General features: G+C 36.3%; 2 protein-coding genes across 7 annotated transcripts in view; both read right to left on the minus strand.

Moving 5' to 3' along the window:
• Nucleotides 1-539, minus strand: part of twsg1a (twisted gastrulation BMP signaling modulator 1a) — an 11,613-nt gene extending 11,074 nt beyond the window's left edge. The window contains exon 1 of one of the 2 annotated variants that reach the window (XM_016571080.1): nt 387-539. In XM_016571080.1, the coding sequence (XP_016426566.1) occupies nt 387-473 (87 nt within the window). In that variant the 5' untranslated portion in view covers nt 474-539. The remainder of the gene's footprint in view (nt 1-386) is intronic. The other variant, XM_016571081.1, reaches the window with a different exon arrangement.
• Nucleotides 1-22,337, minus strand: part of LOC107754582 (ankyrin repeat domain-containing protein 12-like) — an 89,365-nt gene that overhangs the window by 12,187 nt on the left and 54,841 nt on the right. The window contains exons 2-14 of one of the 5 annotated variants that reach the window (XR_001641601.1): nt 17,790-17,903; nt 17,526-17,676; nt 15,107-15,178; nt 14,411-14,557; nt 13,029-13,232; nt 11,529-11,671; nt 10,782-10,929; nt 5,388-9,961; nt 5,203-5,301; nt 4,360-4,503; nt 4,085-4,180; nt 2,801-3,074; nt 1,850-2,633 (exon numbers count right to left, since the gene is read on the minus strand). Coding sequence is in view for 3 of the 5 variants with exons in the window: in XM_016571076.1 (XP_016426562.1) it covers nt 2,889-3,074; nt 4,085-4,180; nt 4,360-4,503; nt 5,203-5,301; nt 5,388-9,961; nt 10,782-10,929; nt 11,529-11,671; nt 13,029-13,232; nt 14,411-14,557; nt 15,107-15,178; nt 17,526-17,676; nt 17,790-17,849 (6,024 nt within the window). In the remaining 2 variants the exon portion in view is untranslated. Of the gene's footprint in view, nt 1-1,849; nt 3,075-4,084; nt 4,181-4,359; nt 4,504-5,202; nt 5,302-5,387; nt 9,962-10,781; nt 10,930-11,528; nt 11,672-13,028; nt 13,233-14,410; nt 14,558-15,106; nt 15,179-17,525; nt 17,677-17,789; nt 17,904-22,337 lie in introns of those variants that run through there. The other 4 variants (XM_016571076.1, XR_001641600.1, XM_016571075.1 and 1 more) reach the window with 4 other exon arrangements.

The following is a 22,337-nucleotide window of genomic DNA, read 5'->3' on the forward strand; positions in this document are numbered from 1 at the left end:
ATATTAAAAACAGTACTTTCAGCACTTTTATGCATAGCATAAATAACTTTTTTTTTTTTAAGCAAACTTGGAAAATATAATCCAGCTACGTAACATTCAAGCAAATTAAACACAGATATGGAATGCAGAACACTGAGAAACTTTTCAATGGCGTGTTGAACGTTCTTCCTCACATAAAATACAAAAAACAAAGAAAAGCTTTGCAGAAACTCCACAAAGACTCATTTACTGAACAATATAGGCACAAAAACGCACTGACGTCCAAAAGCGCTGGTGTTTCTCAATTATCGCAAACATGACGCAAAAACACTAAGGATTATCACGTCACACATCTGGCTTACGTCACATCTTTACATGTATTTGACAAATAAAATAAGCGTACTTACTGTGTCACTTTGAAGCGTTCCTTTGGTTTTTGACTTTCTCTCATGCGGATCTCTTGTCTTGGCTCCTTTTACTCTGAATAGAAACATGAGCGGCTTTGATTCATAGAAATGGAAGCGAGTAGAACGGCAATTAGCATAACACACGTGTCCCAAAGGAGGCGTGGCTTACTGGCCCGGAAGTTGTTTCGGATGAGTCGGAAACCACAAATCTGCACAATAAATCTTTTGAACTCTTCGCTATGTATTTAATGTCCAGTGTTATTATTTGGCGTCGATTATTGTTCAGAGCTCTGCTAAAACAGGATGAATCGCACAAACGAGGTCACATGATACCCGTTACTTTTCACAGCGCTGGTGGGTTTCAGCCAATCACAGTCCCCGGTGCAGATTTACGTATCGCAGCCCGATGAATTCTGATCTCAGCAGGAGGAGTGTGGTGAGATTACTCAGTATTGCTAATGTTGTTGGCTCCTTATGATAAACTGTTGGGCTTTTTTTTCTCATTTGTAAGTCGTTTTGAATAAAAGGATCAGCCAAATTATTAAAAGTTTCAAAAGGGCTCAACAAAAGCAAGATTTGGACTGCTAACTGAAGGTTTGGTGGTTCAATCACTATTAACTATCCAATATTATTATTACTATTATTATTATTTATAATTATATTTTTAAGAAATAAAATTATAATTTAAATAATACGAATTATAAATTATTTTTATTATTCACTTTAATAAGAATTAGTATTGTTATTGCTTTTATTATTAAATATTTATATATGTATATATATTTTAAATTAATAATAATATTTATTATTATTATTATAATTTAAGAATTTTAATTATATCAATATTAGTGTTCTATAAATAATATAATTATATTTTTAAAAACATTTATAGCTCCAAAACAATGCAATATTCATACACTCATACAGATAAAGACTAAACTAAATTCGTTTTTAGATAGTTTTGATGTTGATTAATATTGTTTAATCCGTCCACTCTGCCATCTGCTGGACAAAAAAAAAAAAATCAGTTTTATATGCATGCATGCGTAAACATCTGTACCCAAAAAGTTACATATAAATGTGTCCAAAAAGTCCAGATTTTTGAGCGTTTCAATTGAGAATTTTGCTTTGAGCATTTATGCAGAGTATAGAAACATTAATATTCACTAGTAAATTTCATGACTTTTAAGATTTAATAGACTAATGTTTCCATGTCCATGACAGTGGGAATCCTGTTTAGACATTTAAAAAAAAAATAATAATAAAAAGAGGGCAAAAAATATTTCACAACCAATAAAATTTATTCAATTATATATTACAAATATGTACATCCTCATGTAACAAGTAAATATTAAAATAGACATATTTTTAGAACCATCGTTCAAAAGGCATTACGTTGTAAAAAATAGGTTTTGTTGTGATCTCACATTAAAACTGTAAAAGTAAGGGTATTTTTTCATATCGAGAAACCACAACAAACTTTTTCGTTTTTTTTTTTTTTCTTTTAAATGTGCGCAAGACACAAGGGACAACACGCAAGAAGTGGATGTTACTAACAGATACAACAATGGCAGAAAAGAACCAGGACCACGTCAGTAAACCTCACCACGGTACAACTTTTTAGAAAGGAACGAACTTGCGAAAGCATGCACATTATAGAAATCACAAGTCAATGATGAATGCCAAAGGGATAAAAGAGGAATAAAAATAATAATAAAACAAAAGTATTTCAAAACACATGCTTAAAGAGTTAAGCAAACATCAACAACAACAACAACAACAAAGAACTTCAATGTGAAAACAACTTTGGTCCATTAAACATTAGACAAAACAAAGTTTACAATCAAAATATTTATTACTTAAATTTTTTCCGTCCTCTAAGTTTTCTTTCCTTTTTTACAAGTTAAAAACAATAATTACATGGCTATTTACAAATGCACAATCAGTATGTATAAAATAAGTTAAAAAATGAGGAGCACAATCTATACATAATCTATGAACACTCACTGTAGAAACATGTTGGATTGAGATCTCTTTCTTAACGGAGGAGGAAAATCTCTCTCGCACGCTTTCCGATGGTGGTCTTTACCCTCCGGAGGCTGGTTTTTCCGATACTCCTCTGTCGACCCGCGGTCTACCGTTCTGGATGGTGGACCTCAGGGTTAAGTGCGTTTTATTTAGGCCTGCAGTCTATCAGAGCCAATCTGGCGCCCATATGGTGAAGCGCGTTTGGACCGGGAACCAGAACTAGAACAGCAAACACAGACTGAACTGGTGATGACAGCTAGCCTGGATGTGCAGCGCTTATTTGTGTTATTTTTCTTTGTTTTTCTTCTTTTATTAGAAAGCGTTCGGTCAACGACATGTGCACCATGACACACACACACACAACATACATGCGCACGCACGCACACCTCCAAATCAAGTGCTTCGTGTTTTCTCCCTACGCTCACGTCTTGACATCATCACTCGTCGTGGTCCGACAGCTACTAAATCGTCGTCTCATATCGGCGTCAAGTCGAAGTCGTCGTTGACCTCTACGAGGGGGATGTAGAATTCGGGAATCTCAAAAATGCTGGTAGACTTGTAAGTGGCAGGATCCAATTCCTGCAGCTTCAGATGCCACTCCAGACGCTGAACGGCGTTTAACGCTGCTGCTTCATGCTGCTGACGCATCAAGAGACACGTCTGCAGGAAAATAGAGATTCAAGTCAGTCACACAAGGACAGAAATCGACTCAGAAAGCGGCATGTGAGCTCAAAATATTGCAGTAGCTATCATTATTTCAAATAAAATCTAATTTATTGGAAATGTCATTATCTGACAGGGACTTAAAAAGGTCTTTAAAGTCTTAATTTAGCCTTCCAAGAACCAAGGCCTAAAAAGGTCTTTAATAGGAGCAGAAAGTCTTCATAAAGTGATGCACTGCAATAAATCTTACTCAGTATTTTTGTTTTGCTTTTCAATACAAATATATAAACATCCTTAAATCAAGATGCATTTACTTGAGATGCAGGCTGAACATATGAAGTCTTGTCTTCTGAGAAACTGAGCAAAATTAAGTGAGTTTATGCTTAAAACATGCACAAACATCTGTCAATGGGGGGAACTTTAAATTTTCCCTTTAAATTAAGTTTATTTTTCTGAGCCCATTGGCAGATATTTGTTCTTGCTTTAATCATAAAGTCATTTTGCTTATCAAGTAAATGTATCTTGATTTAAGAATATTTATACAAAAATACTGAGGAAGACCATCACTTTTTTTTTTTTTTTTTTTGCAGTGTGATCAGAAAGTACTGTAAAAGTTGTTTCTATTTTATAGAGGTTAGGAGCACAGCTTTTCAAGCTATTTTTTGTATATTTATTTTTGTAAAAAGAATTAAAAAGTAACAGAGGTCTGTTGGAAGTTGTATTTTCAAAGTTTGAAGTGTTGCTAATACAAGACATTTAGAGACCATATTGACCATATTCCATTCCATTTATTGCTTACATTTTCTTTACTTCGTCTTAAAAAGGACAATTTCACCTTCATAAAACCAGCAGAAACCCTGATCTGTTAAACTTTAAACTAAAACTTTAATGTGTGTTTAAGTGTGGCTAATGTGTCCAAAGACTTTTTGGGACCGATGTACCATGACATTTCTACAGATGCTAGTTGTTTGTTGCATTTCATTTCCTATTTCTATTTGCTTTTGTACCTTCAACTTGTCAAACTTGTCGTCTACATCCTGAAGCCAAGACATAAACTGCCTCGCATTGAACCGATCTCTGACAGAGGTCTTCCCATCATCACCCTGAAATGTAAAAAAGACATTAGTAAAGATGAACCATATGTTGCAAAACTGTTTTTCTGAGGTATTAAAAGAACGTTCCAGAATCAAAACAAGTTAAGCTCCATTGACTTGATGTTGACTGCAGAAAATAATTTAGATTAATTAATTTAAAATAATGTCCTAATATTGTGGCCATTTACCTGGACGTCCTGGGGCATGTTGTATACTTCGGCATCCAATAGAACTGTGCAGGCACTGAATGGAAGCGTCTGATTGGCTAGTGTTCTTGCAGCACGGTAATGAACTCTCAAAACCTCCTGCTCATTGGATACAATCAGCTTTTCCTGGAAGAGCAAACGCCTCAGTCATTTTAAGTCATCTTTATTGCAACCAAAATGCAGCAAGCTGAAGCTAAAAAACAAATAAATATATAGCCTAAAACAAAATAATATTTCTCTGTTTCTGCATATGAATGTAGATGCTTTTAAACATAATTATAGAATTAAGCAGGCTCAAAAGTTGACACTTTTGTAACATTTATGTTTCTACATAATTACATAATACATCATTTATGTTACCATTTAGTAACTACATATCTGTAAGAGATTTCCAAACCTAAATATTATGAACAATACAACTAATAACATGTAAAATTATGATAATCATCATCATCATTCTATTTAACTCTTTAATTTTTTATATTATTTTAAGAATATTTTTTAATATTTCATTTATTGTTTTTTATTTATAAAAAAAAAAATCTTTAAATTGTATTTATTTAAAATGTAAGAGTTTTATTTTTATTTTTTTTTATTTTTTTTAGAATGATCATTTATTATCATTAATACATGTAGCTTTAAATTTTTTATGTTAAAAAATAATATGCAATATTTATGTTTATTTATTTATTATTTACACATTTTCTCACAGATCCCCTGCAGTTCTATCATGAACCCCTAGGGGTCCATAGCCCCTCAGTTCGAGAAAACCCTGGTCTAGAGATTGATGATCAATAAATACAGTACATTCTCGGTTCCATTTACCCTTTCGATGCTGTGCTGCAGTCTTAGCTTCATCCGCACCACCTCTTGCTGTTTGAACATCTCTTTCAGTGGTTCAGGTAGTGAGGGAGGTGGCGTTATCTACAAAAGCATAGAATTAGCAGGACTTTAGATTTTAGCATTTTAATTTGAGTTGCAATCAATACTTTCACAGAATGGAAGCATACCGTTGGGATGCAGAGCTTGCTGAGAGGGTTTCCATCCAGCAGATAGGACCCATTGAATGTCACATACTCATCGTAGTACTGAGGAGCTTGAGGAATGACACTACAAAGTACTTTCCTCTTCTCCTCGATCTTCTTGCGAATGTGTAAGTATTCATAATATGGGTTTGCTCGCTCGGTCTGGTAAGGCTGGATCTCTTCAAGCTTAAGCGCATCTACAATTGCAGCTAAGGACTGCTGCGTCTTTTCTCTGACCTGCTGAGCCGTAAGGTTCACTTGGGCCGGAGGAGAAGCCCTAGGCATTTTTCTTTTCCTTGGATGGGTCACCTGCATGTCAGCTTCTTCTTCAAGGAGTTGGACTTTGGCTCTGGCCCCAAATGTATCGGAATCTCTCTCCACAACTGATATCGGGGAGGAACTTCCTGAGGTCGCACCACTGGGAGGCTCTGCCTGATTATCAGGCTGGACAGCAGCACTGCTTTGACCCTGTTCTACATTAGCCTGAAGGTCTGATTTCATAGGCTTCTCCTCAACAGCAAGCTGGTCTGATGTCTCTACATCAGCTTTGCTTTCAGACAGAGCTTGGGTTGTTGCACCTTCTTCTAAGGATAACACTTTCACCCCATCCGTTTCTGTGATTCGGTTCTTGTCTGAAACATCTTCAGACACCTCCATGGGCTCCTCAGGGATCCGTTCTGGACTGGCACAGCGAGACACATTTGTTGCTGAAGCTGTATGAAGGCCTTGCTCAGGTTTCTCTGGTTGAGCATCGACTGTAACTAATGGCTCACTGGAGAACCTTGAGGTACTTTCGTCTTGCACTCTTCCATCACCCTTTTCTGTATCCTCTTGGACACTGGTTGTTCTCAGCAGTGGTTTAGTAGTTTCTTCAGAGCTGGATCTACATGAAATAATAGATGTACTAGGAGTGCAATCTGTTTTGCTGACGCTTTCCCCACTCTTGTCCACTTTGTTCTCAGAAACAACCAAGGGTTTTTCTCTTTGCTCTGGCCTCAAATCAGAGTCTGCTGTCAATGTCTGTTCGCTACGGATAACGGCGCCAGTTTCCCATTGCTGGCTACTAGAATACAAAGGTGCACAGTTGTCAGATGAATTTTGTGTGTGAGAAGACTGAAATGATGCAACTTGTGATGCAACACCTAGTGACGACTCCTTGTTTGATCCCTCCGTCATTCCGGCACCAGGGATGTCAAGCTGACCAAGACTTGCATGTTCTACTTGACTACTAGTGTTGCAAGAACTGCTCTGCTCTTGCAAATGGGTCTGAAACACACTGTTAGCCTGTGTTAGGCTACCTAGGTTTTTAGCACTAGACTCTCGCAAGTGTGATGAAGGTTGAACTTGACAAACAGGGGTGACGTCTTCACCTTCATTGCTAGTCAGATTTTCACTTTCTGGAAAAGCACTAGTAAGACTTTGACTGCTCCGAGTCTCCTGAACAGGGAGCACGCTAATCTCGGTTTGATGAACCGCAGCTTGCTCACTGCTTGGCTGTGATGCAATACTGATTATCTGAGACTCTTCTGTCAGTCTAGTCTCAGCTGGTGGTATCTTGGCTTCTTCATCCAGAATAGCCCTTAAGCATGGGGACGCATGTCTGCTTGATAGTGGTGTTCGATTGCAGAGAGCCACTTCGGGAAGACTGCTGGTATCTTTATCTTGAACAGTAGGTGATCTGGAGGACTGTGCAATGAGGGAAGACTGCAGGAGAGGTGGCTGAGAATCTGAAGGTTCCATGTTCACGTCAGAATCATATTCAATTGGTCTAGGGGTCAGTGTGGTTGCATGACAGGAATCTTCTGAACTTGCCACAGAGATCATGGATACTGATCTTGACATAACGCCAGATTTTTCGCTCTCTGGTCTCGGAGACCGACTGAGATTGTTTTCTATGACTGGTCCATTCTTCCCGAAGGTTTTCGCATCTAGCGAGAGCGTTCTTCCACTGGTGGCATCTTTCAAGACCCTCTCGTGGTGCCCATCTGGTGCTTCTGAGCTCTTTGACAGAGTTAGTTCCTTGGATAGACAAGGCTCACTGGACGAAGAGGTTGTTTTAGTTTTTTCCTTGCTTTTCTGTTTCCCAGGGTCAATTCCTGGACGCTGCTTTAGCCGCTCACGTTCCTTCTGCTTGATTTTCTCTAGGTGCTTCCTATGCCACTGTTCAATTTCCTGGTCCTTGAGACTGAGCATGCGTTCAAAGCTGGTCTTCATGAGGTCGTCGTTCACCAACCTCTTTTCTTTGGGACGAGTATCCTTTAGAGTAGGTGCTACCTTAGTTTTGGAGTCCACTTCACTTAGTTTCGGCTTGCTAATTTTGCCATCCCTGTTCAGCTGGGATCGATCTTTGTCCTTTTCCTTGTGTCGGTCCCGCTCACGGTCTCGATGCCTTTCAGACTCTCTGTCCCTCTCTCTTCTATCTCTGTCTTTCTCTTGAGGCTTGGTTGCCTCTTCTTTTGATTTAGATGAAACAACCTTATTGTTCTCACAAACATAACCTTTCTTCTCTTCCAATAACAACTTTAGATTGGAGTAGGATGAGGAAGAGGGGGTGGTCTCTTTTGATTTATCCTTTTTCCTCTTGTCAGAATCTTTGTCCCGTTCTTTTTCTTTATTGCGGTCAGATTTTCCATGATCAGTGATTTTCTCGGGGGCTTTGCCTTTCTTTTCAGAACTTGTTTTATCTTTGTCTCTGTGGTCACCAGAAGAGTGCTCTTTCTCAGCTCTTTTGTCAAGCTTGTCCTTATTCTTCTTGCTCTCTTCGTGCTTTTTCATTAAAGACATTGCTTTGAGCTTGTCACCCTCTTTATGGCTCTTATCATTGGACGAATGTGAAATATTTGTTAATTTCTCCTTTTCTTTCCACCGATCTGTAGAGTTGTGAGATTCAGGCTTGTCAGCTAAATGCTCAGATTTTACTTTCTTATCTTTATCTGCATGTTTCTTATCAGACTTTTCAGACTCCCGATCCTTTGTTGGAGGTCGCTTATCATTTTTCTCTCGAAAGTTCTTCTCTGGAGACTCCAGTTGATCTTGGTCAGCTGAATTGCCAGTGACTGGTTTATCATCTACTTCTTCTTTCACTCCTGAACTGTGCAGTGAGCTGTCAGGAAATCGGCCAGAGCCAAAACCCTCAGTCCGGTCATCAACTTCATCTCCTTTTCCGTCCTTTCCCCGCTCCTCTTTAAGGGGCACCTCTTTTTTAATGGACTTGTCCTTTTCTCTCTCCTCTTTTGGCCTTCTGTCCTTGCTGCTGCTGCTGCTGCTACTGCTTGAATGTTTGTCTTTTGATGCCCCTCTTTCCTCTTTAACAGGCGAGGAGTCTGAGGATTTCGGAGGAGATCCACCAGCAGGCATCTCACATTTGCCTGTGAGTTCTTCATTTTCATCACTTTTGAAGAAGTTCTCTTTCCAAAACTCCCGATCAAACTCCATGTTCCTATGTCCATCCTTGCGTGGCTCTTTTTGACAGTGGCGATTCCTCTCGGCTTCATACTCTTTCCTATACTTTTCCTTCTCCTTGTGTTTCAGCTTGTGCTTTTTTACAACTTTCCCATCTTTGTCAGTCTTCCTGAATACAGCCTCAGAACTGTCCATACTGTTGCTTAGACTACTGTCTTTGAAAGGACTGCAACTGCCGTCATCTCCGTCCAAGTTAAGCTCTTTGTGGTGATGTTTGCTCTTTTCCTTGTGCTTGCAGCTCTTACTGCTAGAACCTTCTGTGCAGATGTCAGATTCTGTGTAGTGGTTGTATTTGACGCCATCCCCTGGACAGGATCCATCAGCAATAGAAACACAAGTCTTAGCGTTTTCCTGTTTCAGTGGAGTTGTCTGCTTGTCAGTTTGGCTGTGGTTCAGCTTTGGGGACTTGACTACAGACAGGTGAAAGAGGTGGACCGATGTGTCATCCTTTGTACTGAATGACATTTTGAACGAGTCCTCTTCCCTGACGCCCTTGTCAGAATTGTCGGACACAGTTGCCGAGGAAAACAGAAGGGACTTGCTGTTCTCTTTCCCTTCTTCTCGGACTTCCTGGTTCTCCTTGTTTTTGCTTTGGCTCTTGTTCTTTTTCTTCTGTTTACCTTTTTCTTTCTGTTCCACTGGCATGAGATTCAAGCTTTCTTTCTTCGATCTACTGTCCGTTTTGTGAGCATCCACACTGACCGACCTGGTGGGCGAGTTCCTTCTTTCTGTCGGCACCTCAGCTTCATCGCTCGAACTGTCTGAACTGCAGTAGACATGGGACGCCTTTGTTTTTTTCGACTTGCACGTCGGCGTCGACTGGTCGCTTTTGCTGCCTTGTTTGGAAGCATAGTGGTTCCTTTCCTTCTCCTCCTCCTCCTTTTGCCGAAGCTCTCGCCGTAGGATGTGTCGGTCATTAAGTGCCTTACTGAGGTCCTCCTCCTCTTCCTCATCCTTAAACTCGTATTCGTCCAGCCCTGACATGGATGATGAGGCCTTCACTGTAGTCGATTTACTGTCAGAGTCTTTTTCAGCATCAGAGTACTCCATGTTCTCGTCTACACTGGATGGATTTACTGAAGGTGGGTCCTCTGATTCTGTGGCATACAAAATAATGGAAAAAAGGGAATTAATAATACGCTATGATATCAAATTTAAAAGAATTTAAAGATATCTGGGGTTGAATAGAGATTAATGTAAGTGACACAAGCAGAACTAGTACCTAGTATTCCAAAGGCTCAACCAACAATTTTTTTTCATCAGTTAAATTGCTTTATAAAGTGAAAGATATAAAATTATTGTGTGAGGTAATCAACAGCATGCAAAAGAAAGTTACTTGAGATTTGACTTGGACTCAGTTCTTTAGGTCTACAAAGAGAACAATTATCTAAATATTACAACGTTTTGATAAATGTTGTGACTTTTAAGTCAGTCACAGAGACAAATTTCCTATTGAGTGAGCATTTACAGAAATATAAAAACAATAAAAAAAAAAAACTTTACCTTTAAATGCAAGTTAAACTTCATAATCATTCTTTTAAAAAATATGAGAAATTCTTGTAGCTAAAACAGTAGAGCATGGCACTAGCAACAGCAAGGTCATGGGTTCGATTCCCAAGGAATTATGAACTGAAAAAAATAATATATAGCTTGAATGCAATGCAAGTCGCTTTGGATAAAAGCATCTGCAAAATGCATAGAAAATAAATGCTCACGCAAAACCTATAGAATGCAGAAAACTAATAATAAAATGGATTTGACTTGACTTGGACTCTGCATCAGAGATTGCTAAGCATGTCTGACAGCATGCTGTAAATGTTGACAGAGCTTGTATTTAATCCGAAAAAAATAAAAATATTTAAAAAGAAATGCCAGTAGCAACAGCACTGGCAAATCTCCTGCCAACTGTCTCCGTACCTGAAAAGCTCTCTTCTGCTTCAGAGAGTGGGATCTCTCCCTTGAGTAACTGCTCAAGCTCCTGAGAGTCAGCAACATCAACCGGTCTCTCCCCTCTCTTGTTGGCCTGGAAGGCATTGCCTCCATGACGCAAGAGCAGCTTCACAATCTATGAAGGTTTGGCAAAACATGACAGAAACAATGTACACAGGTGAATCAGATTATCAGAAAGACTCACAATTACTACAGGTTCTTGCAACAGATATTTGGCTACTTTGAGAGTATCGTCATCAGTCAATAAATGTGTTCACTCTGCCATTTAAAAAAAACTGTACTCTAAAATCTACCCACAGCCTCATTAATGCTTAATGAAAATAAAATATGTTTGTTATTATGTAAATTAAGTAAGCATTTCATTTGTTGCCATTAAATTAGTTTGGACACTCTAATAACTTGGACACACTTGGTCTACATTCATGCACGCTCAACCAACTTAACGAGTTGCATTCTGGGATGCTTTTTAAACAGTATCAAAGGCGTTGACATGTATGTTAGACACTTGTTTCCTTTACTATCTGCTCCAAATCATCAATTCAGTTTAATTAATAAAAATTAATGTTAAAGCACTATGAAGATTAAAATGTTTTCAGATCATTAAAAACAAATTCACTCAAACTTTTTACATTAACTGATACATCAGTATCAGCTTTTAAAATCCATGTAGGTCAAACACTAGCTATAAATGTCATAATTTAAAGTAAAACTCACATCTTTGTGTCCGCTGCTGGAGGCGTCATGAAGCGGAGTGTCATCGTCCAATCCCTGCGTGTTCACTTCCGCTCCTGCACCAATCAGAACCTTCGCCACATCATAGTAACCAAGGTTACAAGCTTCATGGAGAGGCGTCCAACCTGAAGAAAAGGACAAACCAACATGAGCTCACGAGATCCTACATCTGGAAGGAAAATTGGAAACTGTTTAACCCTAAAAAGACTATCATATATGATAAGCAAATTTCTAAGGCCTCTATCAACATGATCTTTGTTGTTGCACATAATCTCCTCCATGCCTTCAGTCGCCTGATTGACAGTTTATTTATTTATTAATTTTTTTTAGCAAGTAATAGGCCTTTTAGTATAATTGTACAAAACCTTCAGCTTGTGGTTCATGGGTCTTTTTGCTTTTTGACAATTGATATATGCATTTTATGAAATTAGTCTGCTATACTGTTATAAAGAGCTCATTGGTTTACATTACAAGCTATCAGAAGTTCATCTTAGCTCCGTATTGTCACTATATCATACTATACGAGCCATAAAAGACTGATGTATCAAATATGATACTCAAACACATATGCAAACTTTTTTTTTTAGATTTCTTTCTGTTTTGTCTAAATGTTCAATAAATTGCTTTCTGACTATTCATACTATCAATTTTCTGACGATTACTTCATATTTCAGGCTTTACAGGGTTAAAACGTTCTTTTAATAAACATGTAGGTTAATAATGGTGACACCACCATTTACACTCAAAATTGACCATGTTAATTGTATCTGGCAAAACACCTTAGTAACTACAGTTACTCTTACTTAGAAATCAAGTGTGGTAACTTATTAGCCACCATCATATTTAAATATTTAACTCAAATATTAATTTATGGTTTTACAGTAGCAACAATACCAGTAGTGACTATATTATTTTATAACTGTTCAAAGCAATCAAATGTGACCCTGGACCACAAAACCAGTCATAAGGGTCAATTTTTCGAAATTGAGATTTATACATCATCTGAAAGCTGAATAAATAAGCTTTCCATTGATGTATGGTTTGTTAGGATATGACAATATTTGGCTGAGATACAACTATTTGAAAATCTGGAATTTGAGGGTGCAAAAAAAATCGAAATATTGAGAAAATCGCCTTTAAATTGGTCCAAATGAAGTTCTTAGCAATGCATATTACTAATCAAAGTGTAAGTTTTGATATATTTACGGTAGTAAATTTACAAAATATCTTCATGGAACATGATCTATACTTAATATCCTAATGATTTTTGGCATAAAAGAAAAATCAATAATTTTGACCAATACAATGTATTGTTGGCTATTGCTACAAATATACCCCAGCGACTTAAGACTGGTTTTGTGCTCCAGGGTCACAAATTATATACGATGATTGTTTAATTGCATAAAACATGAAAATAAACTACTGACAGCTTGTTGACGGGTGATGTGATCCTGTAAATGTGCATAAAACACACAGTCTCACCTGCAAAATCTTTGACGCTTACATCCGCTCCGAGCCCAATGAGTTCCTTCACCTGCTTGACGTCTCCTCTGATGGCGGCCATATGCAGGGGCGTCTCTCCTCTCTCGTTTCGTTTGTTCACTTTGTCCTTCTGTCGTGTGGACGAGCTGCTAGCGATCTTCTTCTGCACTGCCGGAGATTGAGAGGGGTGGCTCGGTGTGGTATCTGAGATTACAAACCGATTAACCAGAATGTCAAGGTCATACGATATATCTCAATTGTCAATCTGACCTGAGTCTACTACAAAAGGAAGTGAACGCTTTGATAACAAACAGATGACATCATAGCTGATCATAAATAAACTGGTGACTACAGGCTTGAGATGGTGTTATTATAGTTAACTAAGACTATTAATTAAAACTAATTGAAATAATGCTGAAATTAAATAAAACATAAATATTAGATAAAAAAATGCTTAACCTTAAAAACTTAAATGAAAATGAGAAATGTTGCCTTGGCAACTAACGTAAATAAAAGTACTAAAATGAACTTAAAATTAATAAAAAAAACAAAGCTAAATAGAAATATAAAAAAATGATTAAAAATGACAAAATGTACTAAAAATATTAAAATTAAAACTATTAAAAATTGTTTTCTTTAATTGAGAAAAAGCTAGAATTAAATAAAATATAAATATTAGATGAGAACTTTAAACAAAAATGACACTAAAAAAATTAAATCAAATTAAAGATAAATAAAAATACAAAAAAAAAACAGAAATTCATAAAAATGACAAAAGCATTCAAACTTAAAACTATTAAAAATCATTTTCATTAATTGAAATAAAGCTGAAATGAAATAAAATACAAATATTATATGAAAACTTTAAAAAAAAATGTAAAAAAAAAAGATGAAATTTAGAAATGCCACCTTGGCAGCTAACTGAAATAAAATAAGTACTAAAATTACTAAAACTAAAACAAACAAACAAAACTGACCAACTAAAATAAACAAACTTAAAAACAATAAAAAACAAAAAACTGATCAAATAAAAAAAACACAAAATTATTAAAACAAACTAAAATTAAAATGAAACATTAAAATATAGAAATAAAGGCTAATTTAAAATAATAATGCATAGTATAACAGTATATAAATAATACTGAATTAACATTGTTGAGAGAATGACGCAATATCATAATAAATACTGAAAACATGTATACACAATATATTTGAGCAAATATTGGCTTTTGAACATGAAGAAATAAAATTAAAGAGATACAGACGATCTACTAAAGAAAATCAGTGGCAACTACCTCAATGTAAACCCACCTGATTTTTTGTTAGAAAAACAGAACAGGTGAAAAAAAAAAAAAAAAGCATTCTGTGTTCATCGTTCCTACCTGGACTGTTGTCTCTCGCCGTCATCTGCATGACAAGTGCCATCTGCTTTCGCTCTGATAAAGGGTAGCCGAACAAAATGTTCACAGGGGTCGACTTCTTAGCCCCCGACTCCTTCTTAACTTTCTTCTTCTCCGGACCATCTTTGTCTGCAGCGAAAAAGCAAAATGATGAACAGCGCATGAGCACAGCTCTCCTCTTGCATTCATGCATCTCAGTTCCCGAAAATGTCGACGTCTGATACAAATTACCCCCTTTAAACAAACAGCTGATGTGAAAAAAACAGCGTAGCAAACTCTCCAGCCTGCCAGATACATGCATTACCCATCTAACGCTGTTCCCACGAGTCTTTGCACGCTACTGAAATGCATGCGATTAAAACAGATGTAGCGGATAAACCAAGTGTCAGTGTGTGTGCTTCCTTGAAACGAACCGACGGAAAGGGAGATGCGCGAGACATCAAATCCCCGCAAAATGATGTAACCAAAAGTCGACTGTCTCTCTGAGAGTGATGCAAAAAGGCTAGCAGACAGACAAAGTCATGCGGCAGCGGTTAGTGTATCCTAACGGAAATTATATTCGTTTCAGCCAGTGCTTTGATACGGACGGAGGCTCAGGCAGAGACGGATAAACAAATGAACCCGTGATGCGTCTCGGGACTGCTTGCGGCCGTTGGCGACTTTAGCAGAGGCAGTTACCTGCGTATATCCTGCAGGGAGGAAGTAATCTCTCTCCCCACACATCGCTCGACTGCCCGTGGTCAGAGTCATCTACAGTGCAAAAGCAGAGAGGCGGGAGGAGGAGGGAAGGAAGGAAGGAAGGGGGTTCAGGGTACGAGAGGTGGATGGGGAAAAGGGGTGGACGGGAGAGCAGAGCACGGATTACACCCACAGGCTCCGCCCCTCACTCAAATGACAAATCACAGCACAGGATTCAAAGTCTCCGGGATAAATATTAAGAGCCACAGATGACATCATAAACCTTAATCCATCCAAATCGCATCAAAACAGAGAGACATAAAAGTCCACCAAATTATATCTTCACAACGAGCTTCTGAGGAGCTACAATATTTGTTTTGTTTATATTAATGTTGTTTATGTTAACTAAAACTATTAAAAATTGTTTTCTGTTACTGAAATAAATATTAGATATTATTAGAAAAAATATTATATAATAATAGAAAAAAAAACTTAAACTTAAGTGAAAATTAGAAATGTTGCCTTGGCAGCTAACTGAAATAAGTTTAAGTTGCAGTACTACACTAAAACTGAAATTAAAATAATTAAAGCTATATTGAAATATTTATAAAAAGCAAAAACTAATAAATAGCAAAAGCACACAAAATTACTAAAACTAAAATGAAATGAAAACTGAAAATATATAGAATAAAAGCCAATTTAAAATATTAATAAATAGTATATGATATTAAATAATAATATAAAAGTAGTAAACAATTAATACTAAAATAACACTTTTTTTTTAGGGTCTAACAAAAATTTTATATTTAGATTTTGAGACTTTTTCATATAATCACAATTATAGTTATTTTAAGCAATTCAACAAAAAATGTGTTTAAATATTTATGTTGCAATGCCTATTTTGTATAATCCAGGTACTTCATCTAATAATATTTTTTGCAAAGCAAAATATCAAGACTGTTCAAACAAATCTGACAAAAACAATCACATTATAAAAAAACACCGGTGCCAAAAAAGTTGAACATTTATTTAATTAAAAAATGTAGTTAGTTTAATTTTAGTTAATTAAAAAAATAGTTGCTTGTATTTTTGCATTACTCCATGTTTCTTTGTTGTTTTTACATGTAAATAATGCACTGATAACAGCACGGATATATATACCGCATAATAAACAGTTACATATTGCTTGACACAGCTATATTATTGCTCAAAATCACATTAAAGTTATATTAAAAGCATCATATGACCAGCCCTATTTGATTATATGTTGTAGTTTTAATATTCTAAGCAGCCTATTCTTATATTCTTATTCGACTTAGCATAGTAGTATTCATAGTAATAGTTTATTATATAAATCAACAGTATTAGTGCATTTTACTTAGGGCTGGACAATAATTAAATATCAATATACAGTGGGTACGGAAAGTATTCAGACCCCCTTAAATTTTTCACTCTTTGTTATATTGCAGCCATTTGCTAAAATCATTTAAGTTAATTTTTTTTCCTCATTAATGTACACACAGCACCCACTTGTTGGATCTTTCCCAAAAAGACTCATGGCTGTATTGGATCAAAAGGGTGCTTCTACTAAATATTGAGCAAAGGGTCTGAATACTTAGGACTTGTGATATTTCAGTTTTTCTTTTTTAATAAATCTGCAAAAATGTCAACAATTCTGTGTTTTTCTGTCAATATGGGGTGCTGTGTGTACATTAATGAGGAAAAAAAATTAACTTAAATGATTTTAGCAAATGGCTGCAATATAACAAAGAGTGAAAAATTTAAGGGGGTCTGAATACTTTCCGTACCCACTGTATATCACGATAAATTTTTGTTTATTTGACGGTGATTTCACATGTCTTGTTTGTATGAAGGCTAAATATAAATAAAAGGTGAATATACATTTTTTTGTACCGTTTTTATTTCTAAAATATTATATAGTTTTATAGGAGGAGGGTTCATAGACTTGGCAAATTCATTTTTCAGAAGTTTGTAGGTACAGACATCCGTTGTGGGCGTTCTTGGCAGTTTTTCTGAGGCTTTTTAAAATATTGTTCATATCGATATCGACCGAAATGAAGAAATATGTTATATAAATTTTGTCCATATCGTCCAGTCCTAATTTTAGTACAGAACTGGGACTTAAACAAAAGATTTTAGTCTCCATGTAAAATAATGACAATATATTTTTCATTATTCCCTCGCGATCTTCTGCTCTCCTTTTTGAGTCAAAGCTATTGTGTTTTTGAACGAGACCCATGTATTTGATGAGGCTGGCTTAAGCGTTACATAACACCCTTGAAAAAACCCTCTAGTACAGCTTGTGCAATAAAAACAGGTCTTAAACGTGACCAGCAGGGGGCAGCAGTGAGGCACAGACACAAGCTACTAGAACTTTCAGAGTGAATGTTAGACTGACCCGTGTCGGAGTCCCGCTCCTCGTTCCGGGGCGGACTGACGGTGAAGGAGAGCTTCCGTTTCATGGAAGACTTTGACTTCCCCTCTTTCCCCAGGATTTCACTCCGATCCAACTTCGGAGTTTTGGCAAACGGAGAGATTTTCTCTTTACTCTGAGAGAAAGAAAGAGACAGTATATGATAGTTACACAGAACGTGTTTTGACTGCTAGTATGTTGTTCCATTTAATAAGTATGCACAAAGCCTTGAGGAATGATCCTGCTCACCTTCTTCCCTGCTGTCTTCTCCACCATGGCTCCATCTCGGTCCGATCCCGGTTTGGCCATGGTGCATCATCTGACTAGCTGCGGCAGCTACGGCGCACAGATTTCATCATGGGCCTGAAACACAAGAATAATAATATTTTTAATAATAATAATAATAATAGTGATATGTACTGTAAATAGTATTGCAAATATTTATTAGAATGTATATTTTACATTTAAAATAAAATAAATGTATATTTTACATTTAAAATATACACACTCTGTTTTGCATGTCACAAGTGTGTTGAAGTCATATTTGACTGATTAAATGCTTTCTTGCTTTATGGCTACAGTAAACCATGTATCTGCATACATTTTTGCATCAACACAATAAAGAGCCTTAACAATAAAGAGTTGTTTACACATCAAAACAAGCTTCACACAAACCAGCAACCGAACACAAGGCCTTGAGTGTTTCATCTTTACATTTTATTCTGCAATTTCTCAAAGCAACAAACAAGAAAGTCAGCCATTAGGGAGCGTCTGATGCTGGCGGCCGGGTCTCTTCTGGATGAAAAGCAAATCAGCAGAGACCCACAGACCTCAACAATACCTTCCCCGACAGACTCGAGCAGATGACACGGAGCAGAGGCTCATGGGAAAGAACATTTCCACGACACCTGACACCCAGCGGGACGGAGTAAAAACCAGCTGAGTCACTCCCTCTGAGAAACAGGAGGCGGTGAGGAGACGGCAGCTACGGCGCACAGATTTCATCATGGGCCTGAAACACAAGCATATGACTCATATGAGAACTTGAAAAACGTAAACAATAATGAAACATTTAACTCTGAAATATGACATTTTGGTAACCATAAAAATGTCAGGCAATGTTAGAGTTTTTTTTAAATAATCAGCATCGGATACTGGAAGTAAATTAAATCAAGACTTATCTATAATTCATGTGTGTGTGTGTGTGTTTATGTGTTTTCTATGCCAAGATTAAAAAACAAGCAACTAGCATTTTTCTTTATTTTCTACCTTATTTAAGGCACATACAATTCCAGATTGGAGCTTTAGTGTGGACACTGGAAAAATATAAAGTAAAGTAAAATAAAACAAAACAAAAAACAAAACTCTGTCAGTCACCAATTCTATACCATGCATAATATTTAGCACATGCTCTATATTGACACTTTGTATACAAGGAAATATATATTGTGAAGGTTGATTAATCAGTTGATGTTTGATCAGCAGGAATAATAAGCAATTAACAGTAATGTTCTCTACTTTATTTGAAGCATGTACAATTACAGATCGGAGCTTTAGTGTCAACACTGGAAAAAACATTATCTATAGATGTTTAAAAAAATAATTTAAAATAAAACAAAATAAAATAAAATATTTAGCACATGATTATGCTAATGGAACAAGAATCAATGTGTTCCCTTAAGACACTAAAGTAGAAATCTCAGGAACTAGAAGATGAAAAAACTAAACAAAAAACACACACACGACTTAGTTGGCAAGGAGAACATCTTATTCATGCCACCAGAGAAAGACTCCGACTCTAAAGCTACGGGCCCAAAAATACATGAGGCAAGATGGTGGTACCACAGCACTCTGATATATATCATGGTATTGTAACTGTACAATTACCATTTTCATTTACCATTGTATTAGAGAAAGTCAATAAAGCTTAAAAAGACAGTTTCAACGTTTCAATATTGATATATTTTTTAATATAATCTAGAAGTTATCCACAGATTCCTTTTCACTAAATGAAGACAGGAAATAATGCTATTTAATAATTTATTGATATGCATTAATTGACCAATACATAGAAATGAACAGCAATATTTTCCTAGACATATTTTTACAAAAATATTTGAAATAATAAATGATTTATAATATTACATGACTTAATATAATATGAAAAAACAGACTTCACGCAAACAAATAATTGAATCAGAGTTTTAATTTGATTCACTGAAAGTGAAATGATTCACATAAATGAATCAAACTCGAACACCACTGGCATTATTGAAATTACAAATTAAAAATCACCAGCAACATTATCGGCAACATATCATTAATATTCATTGTATTACCCAGCACTACATGGTATTACCATAGTGTCTTGTTCAAATAAATTAAAGTGTTATTAAAGTGGTATTTCCCGAACAAAATATTATTATTATTTATTTAAATAATAATAATAATAATAATTATTAACTGATAATATAATAGTATGATATCCGCGTGCATCATCAGTGTGGGACAAAAATGTGTTACAAGTTACAACTACACCACAAGATTTCCTGTGCTCACTGTGCCAGCATTAAAACCATGCTGCACAGCCTCTTAAACCCAATAATCCATCCTCTCTCAAGTCTCTGAAGTTTCACCCTCGCGAACAAGTTACAACAGGACTAGTAAGCTTTTAAAAACTAGTTTAAATCACGCTTAAACCAACCCATTTAAACCAACGCAAGTTTCAGGACTGAAACATTTTCTCAGAAGTTCATGCATCTTTGATTTAGCCAATATTAACATTTTAATGATTAAAAATGGTGTTTCATACCCTATATGCACACATCCTCTTATCAACATCACAAATGGCATGCTATTGATGCATTAGTGCTGATATTTTAGACCTTTTTTTAGACCATTTTATCATTTGAGTTGTATTCTATAGCAACCTGAATCTGAAACGGATTCGATGTAGCATCATTTTTCACATTATATTATAAATATAAAGGTCTAACAGGGCACCCTTAATGACCAAATGATGACCACTTACTATTAATTCAAGGATCACCTTTGAAAACAGACCTTAACAGAGCTTCACAATTGGCGCTTTTCCACTGTGTGGTACGACTTGGCACAGCTCAGCTCAGCTCAGCTCGCTTGCTTTTCCACTGCAGTTAGTACCGCTTCAAAGTGGGTGGGATTGGTGTCGCAAATCCAATGGCGCTGGTAGTGATGATTTTCTCTGACCAATCAATGATCTGCAGTGTTAACACGTCACGTTTTAGTATCGGTATGGCTTGCTTGGAACCTTAACCGAGGTGGTTTAAGCGAGACGTACCGAGCTGTACCATACATTGGAAAAGAGCCAAACGTGCAATAATAGAAGCAGTACAAGCTTTTCAAAAGTATATAAAAAAGTGCCATAGGCCTCTAAATAATTTGTGGCTACATTAAATGTATGTATGTATGTGTGTATATATATATATATATATATATATATTATTTTATTAGTAATAGAAAGGCAAACATAATACTTTTTCGTTTGCCGTCAGCATTCAGCAAATACGCATTTTTATCATTTAAACAAATCTTTGCATGGCTAATGAAAATTTAATTTCACAAACCTTGCAAACTTAGTCGAATCCAGTTGTGAGATCTTGTGAAGTGTGCATGTGACCTGCATGGTCGCGTGTTCTCTGCGTGACTTTCGGTCCGTGCAAATTTAATGCTTTAAACATAAAATTTATGGTTTCAAATTATGCTGCGCTTTATGCATTTGCCCACTGTCATATTCATGTCATTTTCACGGTGTGCTGTATGTAAATGAGTGTTACCTTGGCTTTACTTGAAAAAATATGATTCCCAATGCACACAAACTTCCCAGAATACAGAGTGCTCTGTTGGTTTCAGTTTACTTCCCTTTTAATTATATTTTTATTAAATATTTATTTATTTGTGGAAAATACTTTGTCATCTAAAGTATAAGTATGTTTATTTTACAAATGTATTTTTTAATCCATTTTCAAATTATTTAAAATTTCTTAAATATTAATTAAAATAAATACAATTATATCGGCTTTATATCGGCCACCCTGCTTTCCAAGATATTGGCATCGGCTGTCAAAAAACCAATATCGGTCGACCACTAATATATATATATATATAGGGGATGCCACAATCTCACTATAATATTGAACCGCTTGGTACGACATCCACAGTACACGCTTGTGAACTGCGGTTTTCGGTTTTGAATTTACATCATTTTTGTGCATTTTATTTCTCTCCGAATCAGCTCTGTTTGTGTGCCCCTGAGTTTATGTGCTGATATGATGAGGAAACACCTTCCCTCTTATAATGTGCATTTGAAAAAACAACACACACCAGACATCTTCCCTTGTAATAACTTGTAATGAGAAGCGTTTGTAAACCTGCTGTCCAACAAAACAGAACATGTTTTTACTCCACAACTTCAGTCGAGTGTTTGAAATAACTTTGTTTATTCTACACTGTAATAAAGGCTATGTCGATTAGCAATGGATTATAAATATACTTAATTATTAAGAAAATACCTGAGATTAGACTTGCCGCGATAAGACGGTGCTGACGGTGATACCGGTGTTAAGCCGCAACACCGGTTACGTCACTTGCCCACCGCGTCATCGACTAACTAAAAATCATTTAGTTAAGTAAAAGAACAAGACACTACAATTAAAAACTGAATGCGGCTGCTCAATGCAGCGTGCCGAACGACAGCATCACAGATCAGATTTCATTTCTCCAGTGAGGAGAGTGAGTCGAACTGACTGACAAGAAGAG

Source organism: Sinocyclocheilus rhinocerous, unplaced genomic scaffold (assembly GCF_001515625.1).
Source record: "Sinocyclocheilus rhinocerous isolate Xijiao unplaced genomic scaffold, SAMN03320098_v1.1 scaffold472, whole genome shotgun sequence".
In the NCBI taxonomy this organism is placed as follows: domain Eukaryota; kingdom Metazoa; phylum Chordata; class Actinopteri; order Cypriniformes; family Cyprinidae; genus Sinocyclocheilus; species Sinocyclocheilus rhinocerous.